Raw genomic sequence first — 17,010 nt, 5'->3', positions numbered from 1 at the left:
CACTTAACTTGTTCTGTCTACCACTCTGCATAAGAAAATTTTCTACTATTTTTTGGTACCTTTGCTTCCTTAGCTTGAATCTGTGTCCTCCTGTTCATGAAGTTGCAGGTTTTAGGAATTCCTCTTTGTCAATTTGGTCGACTCCTTTTAGTATTTTGTAAGTGGCGATCCTATCACCTCTTTTTCTTCTATCTTCTGGTTTTGGCATGGTTAACGTCTCTAGTCTCTTCTCGTAACTCTTGTTTTTTAGTTCCGGAAGCATAAGCATACTGTTGCACCTTTTCTAGTTTATTTATGTGCTTCTTGAGATATGGGTACAATACAACTGCTGCATATTCCAATTTTGGTCTCACAAAAGTCAAGAACAGTTTCCTTAGTATTTCACCATCTATGTAATTAAAAGCAAGTCTGAAGTTGGAAAGGACCACATACGCTCCTCTCACAATGTTCTTTGTGTTCTTCTGGCAACAGCTTACTATCCAAAACCACCTCCAGATCTCTCTCTTTGGTAGAGTTCTTTAATTCCTTTCCACATAATTTGTAAGTTGTGTGTGGTTTATTTTCTCCGATTCCACATTCCATAACATGGCATTTATTCACATTGAATTCCATTTGCTACTAGACGCTCCAAGCACTTATTTTATCTAGATCAATTTGGAGTTCATTACAATCGTCTGCATCTCCTATTCACTTTTCATCCATGTCAGAAGTCTCCCTGTCACCCCTCCAGCAAGTTTTAGTTTCCAGAACAGCCTCTCATGTGGGACTCTATCAAAAGCCTTTTTTGGGTCCAGACAGACACAGTCAACCCAACCACCTCATTCCTGTAGTATCTCTGTGGCTCTGTCTATCATATCACAAGTGGGTTGAGGATGGAGCATGAGCAGGATGAAGATGGAGCATGAGCAGGATGAAGATGGTGCAAGAGTGGGATGAAGATGGAGCATGAGTGGGATGAGGTTGGAGCATGAGAGCATGAGAGGAATAAGGATGGAGCACAAATAGTATGAAAAGTTTAGTGGCCAGTACATACTCTCCTCCTTACCTAAATGATGATCCTCTTGAAAGAACTCTAGTCTTTTGTCGTGGAACTTTTTTGACTTGAGAACAGCGGAAGAACCCGTGGTGTTCGACACATTTTTTCCAAAAGTTTTTGCATTCGTTTCGGCCATCAAAGAAGAATTCAACAATATCCTTGTAATAGCCCTGTAACATTGTTTCCATTTGTTAAACTAATTTAAACATTAACATTTAGACATCTCAGTGAGCTTCAAGAAAACCACTTAACAGAGAATTACATTACATGAATCTAATTTATTCCCCCACCAAAAAAAATTTGCTTCATATTTTGTACTGTATTTCAAACTAGAAAATTATGCTACTATTCCATAATTACAATGTAGTCATAATAATTATAATTTATTCAGACAATTTCATTCCTGTAGATTTATAATATAATTTAAATATAAAATACAATTTATGTTAAAACCATAAACTTGAATAACAATTGTAATTGCTTTATAAATACTGTATGACAATTAAATGCAGAAGAACATGAAATATTTCAGAAATACAAATACTGTACAGTACTTGGTTACTAATGCTGCAAGTGTAAATACCTTATGTTTCAAATACCCAGTACTGAATGTAATAAAAGCCTCTTTCTAATGGGTCCTTGGCAGCTCCTTGGGCCTTGCTACCCAGTAAGCTCAACACACTTCAATCCAAACCCTTGCAAATCACATAAGCCTACCGGTGACCAGTGGCCAAAACCTGGTCCCCCCTTTAAAGAAGCACAAGAAGCAAATGATTGTAAATCAACATAACCAAACAATGGTTAGGGAGCCAGTCGGCCGAGCGGACAGCACACTGGACTTGTGATCCTGTGGTCCCAGGTTCGATCCCGGGCGCCAGCGAGAAACAATGGGCAGAGTTTCTTTCACCCTATGCTCCTGTTACCTAGCAGTAAAATAGGTACCTGGGTGTTAGCAAGCTGTCACGGGCTGCTTCCTGGGGGTGGAGGCCTGGTCGAGGACCGGGCCGCTGGGACACTAAAAAGCCCCGAAATCATCTCAAGATAACCTCAAGATAACCTAACCAGAAAGATGGGCAAATCAAAACATACACACAGCCTGGTTAATAAAGCACATAAAATGGAACAGCAAAGCCTTGAGATTCATGAAGCACTTCATGGTAAAGCAATTCTCTTGTTAGCTTCATCTGCATACCACCAGGAGATTGTGCACCTTCCTCGATCTTCCAAACTTGACACTTGTCATATAGCCAGGAAAACAGAAAACCAAAGCCCCTGAATGGCGAAGGGAAGATCTCATGGAGCCACAAAGGACCTACCAGACAGAGGCATTGACATTCAATGGTGGTTTTCTGGGAGGGCTCCAATTGGTGGCTCATTTATACTATATCACAAGGAGAAAAAACAAAAGGGGTACTCACCACGGACAGGGAAGAGTTGCAGAAAGTAACACCAAGGAAATGGGGAGCTAGGGATGAGATAACTACCCCAAACCCATACAAGCCTGGCATGGACCAAGATCATTCACTAAGTAATGAGCCACCAGCACACTGTTGCATCTCCCCTGGATATGTGCCCAAGACACACAGTATTTTAAAAAATTGCAGACAGAGCCACAAACACATAAACATCATGGCCCCAAACATAGACTGCAGGCTGGGAAAGCTTGATGACACCATTGACAACATGAGACAAATGTGTCCCGAAACAAGAAAACAAGGACACCATATCCACAATAAACTACCAGTGGCATAGAGGTAACAGCAAATGGCCAGAATGGGACACAATAAATGATACACCCCTTACTGATTCAACCAAGCAATAACCACCAATCATCTGGATCCCTCAGAGAGGCATACGGAGCAGTGGCACTAAGAAAACCTTTGATGTAAAGTTATTCATAACTGCCTTAACCAAGGGAAGGCACCCAGAAAGTCAGTGAAACAAAACACAGACCTCCTTGGTTAGAAACAAGACTGCAGCCTCAAAACCACCGAAAGAATTCCACCAACAGTGTAAACAAACGATAGATAACCAGCGTTGAATGTAATGACACGCCATTTTCTGGGTGAGACCCGGAGTCTTCACGGAGCTAGCCAGGCTGATATGAATGTATTAGACCCTGTCATAAGTCAATGCACATGGAGTTCTAGGCCTACGGGGGACCACGAGCCAGAACCTGGCCCCCCTCTTTCCCTCAGTGAGGCACGAGGAGCAATGGTCTATAGAAACCCCCGGTGTGATTGGAAGCATTCTATGTCTGCCATCGACTGGGTAAGGCACCCAGAAAGGTAAGCTCCCCAAAACAAACCCCTATTCTAGTTAAAATATTGCTACTGAAAGCCGAACTAGTGGACAGAACTCCCCAAATGAAAACGAGCAAACAAGTACAACGGCACCATGTTGCTGTGCTGCTGTCTGCGCAACCACCCTCCTCCCCTAGAGGGGGAAAGGGAGAGTCCCAGATCCCTGCACTGGCAGTTCTAAGGCTGGATGTCAAAAATCGCAAAAAAATCAGCATTGAATTTAAGGAAACTCCATTTTCTGGGTGAGTCCCGGAGGCTCCCCTGAGCTATTCAGGCTGATATTACTAGACTGTATTAGCATTCTGGCATCAGTTAATGTGCATGGAGTTCTTGCCTACCGGGGACCACAAGTCAGAAACTGGTCTCCTCAAGAGAGGTAAGAGGAGCAATGGCCTTTAGACACCCCTGTATGGTTGAGAGCGTTCTATGTCTGCTATCGACCAGGTCTGGCACCCAGAAAGGTAGGCGCCCCAAAACAAACCCCTATTCCAGTGAAAATATTGCTACCGAAAGCTGAACAAGTGGACAGAACTCCCCAAACAAAAATTAGCAAACAAGCATGACGTCATCACGTTGCTGCGCCACTATCTGAGCACCCCCAGCACTAAGCTGCTGGATGTGGCAACAAGAAACTATCTAAGCCAACACAAGACAGAAGAAAAAGAGGTGATATGATCACTACATACAAAATAGTAACAGGAATTGATAAAATCGATAGGGAAGATTTCCTGAGACCTGGAACTTTAAGAACAAGAGGTCATAGATTTAAACTAGCTAAACACAGATGCCGAAGAAATATAAGAAAATTCACTTTCACAAACAGAGTGGTACAGGCTGGTACCTCTTTCACAAAGAGGCTGGTACATAAGCTGGAGAGACAGGCAGAAGTAACTGGTAAAGTGCTCCAGTGGATAAGGGAGTACCTAAGCAATAGGAAGCAAAGAGTTACAGTGAGGGGTGAGACCTCAGATTGGCGTGAAGTCACCAGTGGAGTCCCACAGGGCTCTGTACTCGGTCCTATCCTGTTTCTGATATACGTAAACGATCTCCCGGAGGGTATAGACTCATTCCTCTCAATGTTTGCTGATGATGCCAAAATTATGAGGAGGATTAAGACAGAGGAGGACTGCTTGAGGCTTCAAGAAGACCTAGACAAACTAAAGGAATGGTCGAACAAATGGTTGTTAAGTTTAACCCAAGCAAATGTAATGTAATGAAGATAGGTGTAAGAAGCAGGAGGCCAGTTACAAGGTATCATTTGGGAGATGAAATTCTTCAAGAGTCAGAGAGAGAAAGACCTGGGGGTTGATATCATGCCAGACCTGTCCCCTGAAGCCCATATCAAGAGGATAACATCAGCAGCATATGCCAGGTTGGCTAACATAAGAACGTCATTTAGACACTTGTGCAAGGAATCATTCAGAACTTTGTATACCACCTATGTCAGACCAATCCTGGAGTATGCAGCCCCAGCATGGAGTCCATATCTAGTTAAGCATAAGACCAAACTGGAAAAAGTTCAAAGGTTTGCCACCAGACTAGTATCCGGGCTGAGAGGTATGAGCTACGAGGAGAAACTACGGGAATTAAACCTCACGTCGCTAGAAGACAGAAGAGTTAGGGGGATATGATCACCACGTATAAGATTCTCAACAGAATTGACAGGGTAGATAAAGACAGGCTATTTATCACAAGGGGTACATGCACTAGGGGACACAGGTGGAAACTGAGTGCCCAAATGAGCCACAGAGATATTAGAAAGAATTTTTTCAGTGTCAGAGTGGTTGACAAATGGAATGCATTAGGCAGTGATGTGGTGGAGCCTGACTCCATACACAGTTTCAAGTGTAGATATGATAGAGCCCAATAGGTTCAGGAACCTGTACACCAGTTGATTGAGAGTTGAGAGGCGGGACCAAAGAGCCAGAGCTTAACCCCCACAAGCACAAATAGGTAAGTTCAAATAGGTGAGTACCCCACACCCCTCCCCAGGAGGAGGAAGGGGGTACACCAGATTCTTCGCAACGGCTACCCAAAACCCTAGTTCTGAGGCTGGATGTTAAAAACATGCAAAAAAAAACGCCGACCGGAGGGAGGGTGGGTTGCCGGGAAGCCTCCAGGTCTCGCCCAGAATATCGAGTTTCATTATATTCAACGCTGGTTTTCTGGGGAAAGCCCTGTCGGCTCCCCGGAGCTACTTCACTAAAGACGAAAACAAGAGGGAGTTACCCAGGAGGCGGTCGTTGCTTGCTTCTCAACGCGAAGCTGAGACAACTGGCTGCAATCGCTGACCCAAAGCGACACAGGCTCGACAAGGCCAAAGAACATAAATTCAGCCCAAGACATGTTGCCAAAGATAGCAGCAAGAGCAGTAAACTTACGAACATCATCTTCTTGAGGTTATCTTGAGATGATTTCGGGGCTTTTTAGTGTCCCCGCGGCCCGGTCCTCGACCAGGCCTCCACCCCCCAGGAAGCAGCCCATGACAGGTACCTATTTTACCTAATAGGTTAGGTACCTAAAATAGGTACCTAACACCCAGGTACCTATTTTACTGCTAGGTAACAGGGGCATAGGATGAAAGAAACTCTGCCCATTGTTTCTCACCGGCGCCTGGGATCGAACCCAGGACCACAGGATCACAAGTCCAGCGTGCTGTCCGCTCGGCCGACCGACTCCCTGGGGCATGGGCATGGGGATAGACTGCAGGCTGGCTGGACTGAATAACCCTGAGGACAACCTGATAGACCCGCACCCTGGAACAGGGAGGAAGGGAAACCGGATCAACCCAAAGCGTGTGCCTGGACGCAAAGTTATGGCACCCAAATAACAGCAGAGAGCTGCAACCAGACACAACACATGATGCAACCCCGGCCTAACAGACCAAGCATCAACAGCCTAAGGACTCCTCCAGAAAGCAGCCGTCTCATTCTTCGCCAGAAAAGAAGGAGACGCTGCAAACAAACCTATCACGAAAACCAAAAGAGCAGAAACCCCTGCACCTGAGGAGAGCATGAAGCTCCCTGACCCGACCCCAAGAGACCAATGCCAACAAGAAAAGAGTCTTGGAAAAACATCCAGAACCGAAAGGGCCATAACAAACCGAGGAGAAGAGAGAAAAGAAAGCACCCAATCCAAGGACCAGGACGGCTCAAGCGGCGCACGAGCAGGCCAAAAGTAAAACAACGCATGAGACAGCTTGAAAAATGGTACCGAAGTAACAACAATATCAAAAGCAAGCTGTGGCGGCTCCGCCAGCACCACACTCTACGAGGCGACAGTATTAGGCATAAGATGACGGTCCTGAAACAACCATGAGGAAAAGGACATAACAACCTGAACCGAGAGTGAAGAATACCTACGAAACAAGAGAAAGAAATGAAAGGACCGCCAGGAAACTTCATACGGACACCATCAAGGATGCCATCTGATCACCATACAGATGGTGATAGACCCTGAGTCAAAAAGACCAGACGCGAAGACTTGAGGAGAAGATCGAACCAGCCACGTGACAGACCGGACCGATCTGCAGAAAGAGGTGTAGCCACGGGAAAACCTCCGATCTCGGACACCGAGCAAGCAGTACCTGAAACCAAGGCTGGGCCGGTCATCGAGGAGTCAGCAGGAATACTCTCCCCTGGTAAGTCTCCAAGCGAGCCAGGACCTGGAGCAATAGCTAAACCGGGGGAAAGAGATACAGGAACCCCCACCTTGACCAGCCCTGCCGAAAGGCATTGACCGATGGCATCCCAGTCAGGAAAGAGCGCAACATATACCAGAAGACGCCTCGATCACGCCAGCGTGAATAGGTCCACACCCGGGTGCCCGAACGTCTGGCAGAGTCAACTGAAGAAGTCGGCGTTGACCGTCCATTTAGTGGACAGGGGAATGAACTGAGACAGGCTGTCCGCCAGAATGTTGGACACACTTTCCCCCCCCCCCCAAACGTGAATGGCCAGGAGAGCCAAACCCCGAGAACTCGGCAGACGAGTTATCCGAAGAGACCAGCCCCAAAGAGCCAAAACCGCATCAAATCCCGCGGTTCTAAGGAGCAGTCCGAATGGAGCCGTTACGTCTATCTGCGGGCGACCCGAACCCTCCGAAGGGAATACCACACAGCCGCAAACAAAACTCGCAGGACTCTGGGTCAAAAGTATCACCGATACAATAGGCATCGTAACGGAGGCAAAAAAAAAAAAAAAAAAAAAAAAAAAAAAAAAAAAAAAAAAAAAAAAAAAAAAGTCACCCTGCGACAAGGGGACAGAGCAACCGTCAAACTCGCATAAAGTGAGAGGGGAACTCGGGGGTCACATCCATCAGACCCACAAGCCCCAGTGGGGATTCCCAAGGTCCTGAGACAGAACTCATACTCAGGGAAGCCCAGGCAGGGTACTGCTAAATGGCGCCCAAGTCTACCAACAACTTTCCAAGTAACTGAACCTCCGGGATGTGTCCACTCACGGGGACCTAGCAGGGGTAACCACCAGAACAGAGAAGCTTATGCTATATACACCGGGGGCAGCAACCAAAGGCAGACCCCCCCTCCCCCTACCAGGCAGGAAAACAAAAAGAAAAAGAAAACCCCGCAAGAGGACAGCATACCCAGGCAGAATAGAGCCGGCTGCTGTTAGAGGTGAAAACTAGCTACGTAGTACCCTGCACCCTTACCAGTGCAAGCTGCCTCTTACATTAAGGTGAAAAAGGTTGCCAGAACACCACAGCACACAAAGGGCAGTTGAAAGCCTAGCAGCAAACGACCAAGCAAAGGCGGAAACCAAGGAACTTGAGGAAGGAGGCCCCAAGGCAGTACTTACCGGGCACTTAGGGATGGGAGCCCTAGGTGCATGCAGCCCGAGTACTGAAGAATATCTCCTGGCTCGCGCACCATCTAGTAGACAGTCACCGCACACAAGGCACAGTGCTGAAACAACCATTGGAGCCAGAGCACTAGACCGTTGCCTATAGCATCAGCCTCAGAACAAGGGTGTGGATGGCCGAGTACTCCTGGCTCGCGCACCCCCAATTAGACAGCCACCACACCACACAGGCACAGAACTGAGGACCAATTCAGGAGCCAGAGCACACGACTTTTAGCTAGCCCATCAGCCTTAGAACTGGGGTATTGGGTAGTCGGCACGAGGGGTCTGGGGCTTCCCCTTCCCCCTCCTGGGAAGGGGGGGGGGGGGAGAGCTGCGGAGACGACAGTACGGCGATGTAGTAACATCATGCTCATTTGCTCATTTTTGCTTGGGGAATTCTGTCCATTAGTTTGGCTCTCAGTGGCAATTTCTTAACCAGAATAGGGGTTTGTTTTGGGATGCTTACCTTTCTGGGTGCCTGACCCAGTCGATGGCAGACATAAAATGCTTCCAACCACATGGGGGGTTTCTATAGGCCATTGCTCCTCGTGCCTCTCTGAGGGGGGGGGGGGGGCCAGGTTCTGGTTTGTGGTCCGGGTAGGCCTTTCTCATTCCATTCACACTGACCATTCCATTCCCGTATTCCATTCACACTGACTGATGCCAAAGTCTAATATTAGCAATATTAGCCTGATAGCTCTTTGGAACCGACAGGGTTTCCCCCCCCCCCATAAACACCGCCGACCGGAGGGAGGAAGGAATGCCGAGGAGCCTCCGGGACGGGGCTTCCCAGAGCTAACTACCCAAAGACAAGGAAAAACAGGGACTTACCCGGGCGGTGGTCAGTTCTCACTCCACATCGTGAAGTCAAGACAACTGGCTGCAATTGCCAACCCAATGCAACGCAGGCCCTACTCGGTTCATTGACATTGACAAGGTGGCGAGCAGCCAGAACCCTGTTCGACCTCCAAAAACCCAGTGCCCGAATGTCAATCCAAGACATGTTGCCAAAGACGGCAGCCAAAGCAGCAAACTTATGAACATCGTCGGCACGAGGATAGACTGCATGCTGGCTATGGCTAGACTTAATAACCCTGCGGACGACCTGGGAGACCCAAGCCCGGGAACAGGGAAGAAGGGAAACTGAGTCAACCCAAAGCACATCCCCGACCACCGCATCCGTGGCACGCAAATAACGGCAGAGAGCTGCAACTGGATACAACACACAATGCACCACTGGCCTGACCAACCAAGCATCAGCAACCCAAGGACCCTTCCAAAAAGCAGCAGCCTCATTCCTCGCCAGAAAAGGAGACTGTTCCAAACAAACAAACCTACCACCAGGACCAAAAGAGCAGAAACCCCTACGCTGGAGGAGAGCATGAAGCTCCCCGACCCAACCCCCAGAAGCAACAGAAAAATGAGCTTTGGAAAAACAATCCTGAACCGAAGAGGCTACCACAAATTGAGAAGAAGAAAGAAAGGAGTGCTCCTAGTTGAGCAACCAGGTTGGCTCAGGCGGCGCATGAGCATGCTGGAGATGAAACAACGCACGAGACAGCTTGCGGAACGGTGCAGAGGTTACATCAATGCCGAACACAAGCTGCAGCGTCTCTGACAACGCCACATGATATGAGGCAACAGTATTCGGCATAAAATGACAGTCCTGAACAACCAAGGGACAAGACAACAGAAGGTTACTTCTGTCCCCATCAGAGACAGAAGTAAACCTAGAAGTAAACCTAGGTCGGCGTTCAATCCTTGACTATCAAAGTTGTTGGGCACCATTTCTTCTCTCCCCCCATCCCAAATCCTTATCTTGACCCCTTCCAAATGCTATATAGTAATAATGGCTTGGCACTTTCCCCCTGATAATTCTCTCCCTCCCCAGGAAAGTTTAATGAGGCTAGCCTCAAGCTTCTGGCCTCCAACCTTGGACACACAATCAGACAAACACAGACAGACAGACAGACAGACATTCTCTTTTATAGGTACAGATTTGTATTACTGAATTAAAGACATTTAAATATACAAATTAAAAAATTCATGTTAATAATATTAATAAAACCAGCATTGAATGTAAAGAAACGCCATTTTCTGGGTGAGACCCGGAGGCTTCCCAGAGCTATCCAGGCTGATATGTATATCATTAGACTTTGGCACCATTAATAGAAATAGTAAGTCTAGTAATATACATATCAGCCTGGATAGCTCCGGGGAGCCGAAGGGACTGCCCCAGAAAATACATGATACTAAAGAATTTAAACAAAATAAGCTTATACAGTATTGTATAATATATAAGCATGAGTAAGAGTAAAGATTAAACAAATTTATTATTAATATTAGTCCACCAGATTAATATTCACCATTAATCAAAGCACAAGAATACAACAAAATTTAGTACAGACAGAATGATGAAACTTTGTTCAGTACCAAAAAACCAGCATTGAATGTAATGAAACTCCATTTTCTGGGTGAGCCCCGGAGGCTCCCTGGAGCTATTGGACTGATACGCGATATATTAGTCTGGGGCAATAATCACTGGAGTTCAGCTCACCGGGGATCACGAGCCAGAACCTGCCCCCTTAGGGAGGCCAAGGGAGCAATAGCCTATGAAAACCCCCTAGTACTTGGGGGCATTCCATGTCTGCCATCGACTGAGGTTAACACCCAGAAATGTAGGCATAACAAAACATACCCCCACATGGTAAGAAAATTGCAACCGAAGACCGAACAGAGAGGCAGAACTCCCCCAACCTAAGAACAAGCAAACAAGTAAACGTCACACACTCAGCCGGGAGGGAAAATCAAACCACCCTCGCCAGCTACTCAACACCTCCAGTTCAGAGGCTGAGCATCAAAAGCAACATGGAACCACTGACCGGAGGGAGGGAGGGTGCCAGGAGAGCTTCGGGGCTCACCCAGAAAATGGTGTTTCACTACATTCAACGCTGGTTTTCTGTGGGGAACCCCTTCAGTTCCCTCGAGCTACCTAACCAAAGACAAGTAAAAGAGGGATTTACCCGGGAAACAGCCATGCGCCCATCTACTCAAAGTCGAGACAACCAGCTGCAACATGCGACCCAAAGCCACACAAGAAAGACCGGGACCAGGAACATTTACCAAATAATGGGTGGCCAGGACCCTGTTCGACCTCCAAAACCCCCGTGCCCGAATGTCAGCCCAAGACAAGCCAAACACAGCAGCCAAAGCAGCAAACTTACGAACGTCATAGGCACGAGGATAGACAGCAGGCTGGCTAGATTTAATAACCCTGCGGACAACCTGGGAGACCAGAGCCCTGGAACAGGGAATGAAGGAAACCGGATCAACCCAAAGCGTGTCCCCGGCCACAGAAGCCGAGGCACGCAGATAACGGGAAGAGCCGCAACCAGACACAACACATGATGCACTCGCTGCCTGACCAACCAAGCATCAATAACCCAAGGGCCCTTCCGGAAAGCCGCTGTCTCAGTCTTCGCCAGAAAAGTAGGAGAACCTCCACAACCGAACAAACCGACCACCAGGACCGAAAGAGCCAGAAGCTCTCTCCTGTACCAGAAGAGAGCATAAAGCTCACCAACCCAACCCCCCAGAGGCCAATGCCAACAGAAACAGCACCTTGGAAAAACAATCTTGAATCGAAAGACCCACCACAAACCGAGGATAAGAGGAGAAAAGAGAGCATTCCGGTCCAAGGACCAGGACGTCCCAGGCAGCACATGAGCAGGCCAGGGGGGGGAAACAATCACTAGAAAGCATACGGAACAGAGCAGAAGTGAAATCCAACCCTGAATACAAGCTGGATTGGCTTTGCTATTGCTGCATGATAAGAGGCGACAGTATTTAGGCATGAAATGATGGTCCAGAAACAGCCAGGAACTTCATTCTGTCACCAACACAAAGCTCGCAGGTGGAAACCACCATCAAAGAAGCCACCTGATGGCCATACAAGTGGTGATACACCGTAAAAACAACCAAATGCAAAGAACGGAGGAGTAGATCAACCAGCATGTACTGGACTGGTCCGATCTGCTGGAAGAAGCGGAGCCATGGAAAATGCACCGGGTTCGGATGCCGAGCAAGCAGCGCCTGAAACCAAGGGCGGGCCGGCCACCAAGGGGCCACATGGACGACTCCTCCCTGATGAGTTTCCAACCAAGCCAGGACCTAAAGCAACAGCTGGACCGTGGGGAACCATGGGGATAGGTGTATTGGTAACCCCCCCCCTGGACCAATTCTGCCAAAGGGCATCCACCATGAAGGTTTCACAGTCAGGAAAGGGGCACCATATATACTGGGGTACGTCGAGACCATGCCGACACCAAGGGGAGCCACCTGAGGAAGCCTGAACATCTAGGAGAGCCAATGGAATTAGTCGGCGGCGATTCGTCCATTCCGTGGACAGGGGAATGAACCAAGACAGGCTATCCACCAGGACATTGTGCACACCCAAGGAAATGAACCGCACGGAGAGCCAAACCCGAGAATCCAGCAGACAAGTCAATCCAAACGACAGCCCAAAGACTGAAAAGAACCGCCGCAGTTTAGACATGGAACCACCAGAGAGCAGTCCGAATGTCTTGATCATGGAACCCCAAGCAACCCGAACCCACCAAAGCGACAGCCAACCGCCACGAACTCCTGCACCATTCTGTAAGCCCAACGGAAGGATGGAGCCCACTGCCCCCGGCCAGCCTGGTGAGCACCAGTCCACAAAACCCCAGCCAAGAGATGAGGCATCCGGCTCGGGTAGGCATCAAGACACAGAACCCCGAAAACCCCAAAGAGAAAGCCGCAGCAACCAACACAAGGCTGCCGGAGGCCAAACCCAACGATTGAGAGAGAGGTGAAAGGGACGTCCCCAGAGGAACCAGAACAGACGCTGCAGCCAGACCTGGCCCGGCGAGGAAACTAGCATGGCAAAGGTCAGACCCCCGCACAACTGCTCAAGCAACCGCAGAATGACCCAGGAACCCCTCAGAAACAGCTGAAGGCAGTAATGCAGCTGCATCAACTGCTGTCAAAAATGGAATTCCACCTTTAAAAAAATCTTCCATGATTTCTTTCATGCTGGTAGCCCACCAGTCCAGTTCTTTAATGATGAAAAACCGCTGCTCGGAGGGAGGGAGGGAGGGTGTCAGGGAGCCTCTGGGGTACGCCCAGAAAATGGCATTTCATTACATATGGTTTTCTGTGGGGGAGCCCCGTCAGCTCCCTGAAGCTAACTACCCAAAGATAAGTAAAAAGAAGGACTTACCCTTTTACATACCTATATAAACATAACTATTTATACCCATACCTATGGGTATAAATTGGATAAGTTTAGATTTATGAAAGACCGGGTAAATACCGGTTCAGGTAACAGGGTTGCTGATTTGTGGAACCAATTACCACGTAACCAATTACCATGTCGATAGCAGACATGGAATGCCCCCAAGTACAAGAAGGTTTCTATATGTCATTGCTCTCTTTGCCTCTCTGAGGGGGCCAGGTTCTGGCTCGTGGTCCCCAGTAGGTTGAACTCCATTGACTGATGCCCCAGACTAATATATTGCATATCAGTCAGATAGCTCCAAGGAGCCGAAGGGGCTCCCACATAAATATAGTAAAATATGTACTTACAGAAAAATAAAGACAAGAGAGATAAAGGTTTTATTATAGTTACGTTGGTAATAATCAATGGAACACTGAAGAACAATTATGTAAAGATGGATTAAGGACATACTTAGTGACAAAATGTGACAAATGCAACAGCAAGGAAGGAGTTTTTAATTATGTAATTAGGATTTTTTTATCTTGTAACGATCATTAATTTTGTTTACAAGAGCAAAATCATTTTGTTTGTTTACAAGAGCACATTTTAAGAGGATTGACACTTAGAATGTAAAGAAGAAGAAGAAGAAGAAAGAGACATTAGTGTGGGGTCAACACACCTCTGGCCACCGTCCTCCATATGGCAGCTTGAAGAAACAGAAGTACTATGTACAACAATATTACTAGAGTCTCTCACTACCCCAACCCTTTCTTTTGCTATTTGACTCTAAACATTAAATCATTTGCTATATTTATATCTCAACTGTGCACAAGGTTGTTTTGGACAGTATAATGAAACAAAAAGACTGTTTTAATTTACAGAAAAAACATCAAATTATTTCCTCTAATATCACAGTTAGTTAAACTGCCCAAACATGGCCTTCACATTATCATGCACTTGGACAATGGATTTGACTATGTCCGTATCATTGTTACTTTGTGTAACTTAAGGCAAAAGTTATACTGCAGACAACTTGTGATCAATGAAGTGACCCATTGCACAGCCAAGGATTATTCACTTACAGTATAACTACTTTATCTAAAGGCAGATGAAATATAGATTTAAGACATTTTATTGATATGTAAATATATAATATTTCTAGGCATTGCCATACTGGATTGCAAAAAAAAAAAAAATACTAATATTACACAAAATCTTAGTTTACTCATATCATAATATTAATTTTAGATTTTTTTATTAAACTGTCTATCAAACTAACCACATTTTATATTGTATAATATATATTTATTAGTTACACAGAAAAATAAAGATGTTTAAAACATCTCAAGAACAAAAGAACTCAACATCAAGACAGATTTGTTTTTAATTAACATAAGGTTATTATCCCAATTTTGAATTTTAAAGCATTTAGGTGTGATTAAACAGCAATAATGGTTATTATATCCTGACTGATGCTTAAAAAAAAAAAGATAGCAAATTTCACACAGGAGCAAAAGCTGAAAGCTAATTCACTCATCATCAGTTAACTCGTGCACCACAACAGTAATCCTCACAAAAAAAAAAAAAAAGAGGCATTGCCATTATTGCTACAAAATCTCCACCCTGCCAGTAAGGTAACGGCGGGCCGACAGTTAGTAAGTTAGAGACATGCTGTAGGCGGGCTGACAAAACACATAGCTGATTGACGCATTACTCTACCTCGCCCTGAGTGGGGGGGGACGACCAGCCAATCACAAGGGGGGAAGGGGGGGAAATAAGAAAATCATGTTGAAATTCACTGTAGGTACTATTAATTTCATTATAATTTTACATATAATTAATATCAGTACTGTATATGTTCAGTAAGGCTTAAAGTATATATACTGAAGAATTTTAGAATATATATATATATATAATTTCATTTTATATCAATTATGATGTGGCACTTATTTCTATCCAGTCATATATGTATACTATATGTATATTTCAGCCATCCTCACTGCACTATAAGTTAAGGGATATGACCTGAAAATCATTTTAAAAAGTTTTAAAGAATTTTGCTATCAAAGAGAATGCTTTATGGTTTAGTTTTAAATTGACTAATACTGCACAACAAAGCTTTAAGCCCTTTACAACATTTAAAACGATAACTGCAGAAAAAATCGTCTCCTTTTGTAGTCCCGATAACTAACAAGTTCCCCAAACCAGCATCAAAACACAAGCTTATCAGGCTTTAGCAATGCTGTATTCAATTCTTGTAACAAAGCTGGGCAACTTCAAATATTCAAGAAAAAATAAGAATATAATGCAACTTACGAAAGATAATTAATAATACTGAAATAGCACTCTTGCTTAAGATCAGTGATTCAGTGCATCAAAATACACCAAAGAGAGAAAAGCTGCCCAAAAAATTTTGATTTTCAGGAGCATATGACAAAATATCAGATATCTTCATATCTATTAATCTAGCCTTTAGTACAAAGAATTTACTTACATATCCCTCTGGGTGTAATTTGGTTAAAAATCGTTTTCGTTTGAAGGACAGTTTTCGTATCTTGGCCCAAGAGAAAGTGTTTATCTTTGTGTAGTTCTGAAACACCAACACACCCATGTGTGCAACTGCAAGGTTTAGTGGTACTCCTTCGTTATCCTGTGAATGAGAGGGCATTTAATAATCTAATACAATAATTAGAAAATAAAACATAAATTGCACCTATAACCCTGAAAATGCATAACACATCATATGATGTGTTAGAGTACTATGCAATATTTAAACAGCCTGCAGATACACGGGGCTCACCTCCCCTTCATCAGGGCTCTTGTAAACAGACGCCATTTTTTTTAAATCGTGGGCAACATTCCCGGGTGTTAGGACCTCAGTACTGAGTGAGCCACCAAGACTGGCGCACGCAGCATGAGCTCACAGCACTGCTGTTCAGCTTGTGACCACAGCATCGCCTAAAAATGTCAAAATATATAAATACATGCTATTATTTAGAGATGATAGTATTCCAGAAGAACCCTGACTGTGATAAAAATGTCCAGGATTCTGATAATAGCAACATTGTTGTGATAATTAGTGCTGAAGTGGGAGGATTAATCTTGGTGGGGAGGGAGGTAGTGTTATCTGCTGACACCACAACAGTATACTTGAAGGAGGAATGTTAGTGCGTCTGGCCTTGAAACAGTGACGATGGGAGGGAGGGAGGGAGCATGAGTTGTGGGTGTACACTGTTACTGTCTGCCGTCGCCATACAACATTAGTGATTCGCTATGGGGAACACAAATGTAGATACTTATATATAACCTGTGTATATAGTGTAATAAGTGACAAAGTATTTGTTCACTGTTTTATGAACATAATAATTGAATCAATAATATGCACACCATAATTTTGAGTACAGCGATGATTCACACATTTTATTATATAAATATATCACACTATGCACTATTGAATAATATTAGAGCAAAAAAAAAAAGAAAAAAATCAATCAGAGATATTGAAATAATTAGGTAATTATATCTTTGTGGCAACCCCCACCTGACAGCTGGGGA

The 17,010-nt window shown here is 45.3% G+C and overlaps 1 protein-coding gene across 1 annotated transcript in view; it reads right to left on the bottom strand.

Annotated features, from left to right (window-relative positions):
• Window positions 1-17,010, bottom strand: part of LOC123748321 (FERM, ARHGEF and pleckstrin domain-containing protein 1-like) — a 434,539-nt gene that overhangs the window by 268,065 nt on the left and 149,464 nt on the right. The window contains 2 exon segments of the mRNA XM_069329367.1: window positions 1,046-1,206; window positions 15,950-16,105. Of these exon segments, the coding sequence (XP_069185468.1) occupies window positions 1,046-1,206; window positions 15,950-16,105 (317 nt within the window).

This window comes from Procambarus clarkii, chromosome 22 (assembly GCF_040958095.1).
Source record: "Procambarus clarkii isolate CNS0578487 chromosome 22, FALCON_Pclarkii_2.0, whole genome shotgun sequence".
Lineage (NCBI taxonomy): Eukaryota > Metazoa > Arthropoda > Malacostraca > Decapoda > Cambaridae > Procambarus > Procambarus clarkii.
Note: the sequence above shows the minus strand (reverse complement) of the source record. Positions and strands in the feature narration are given on the sequence as shown.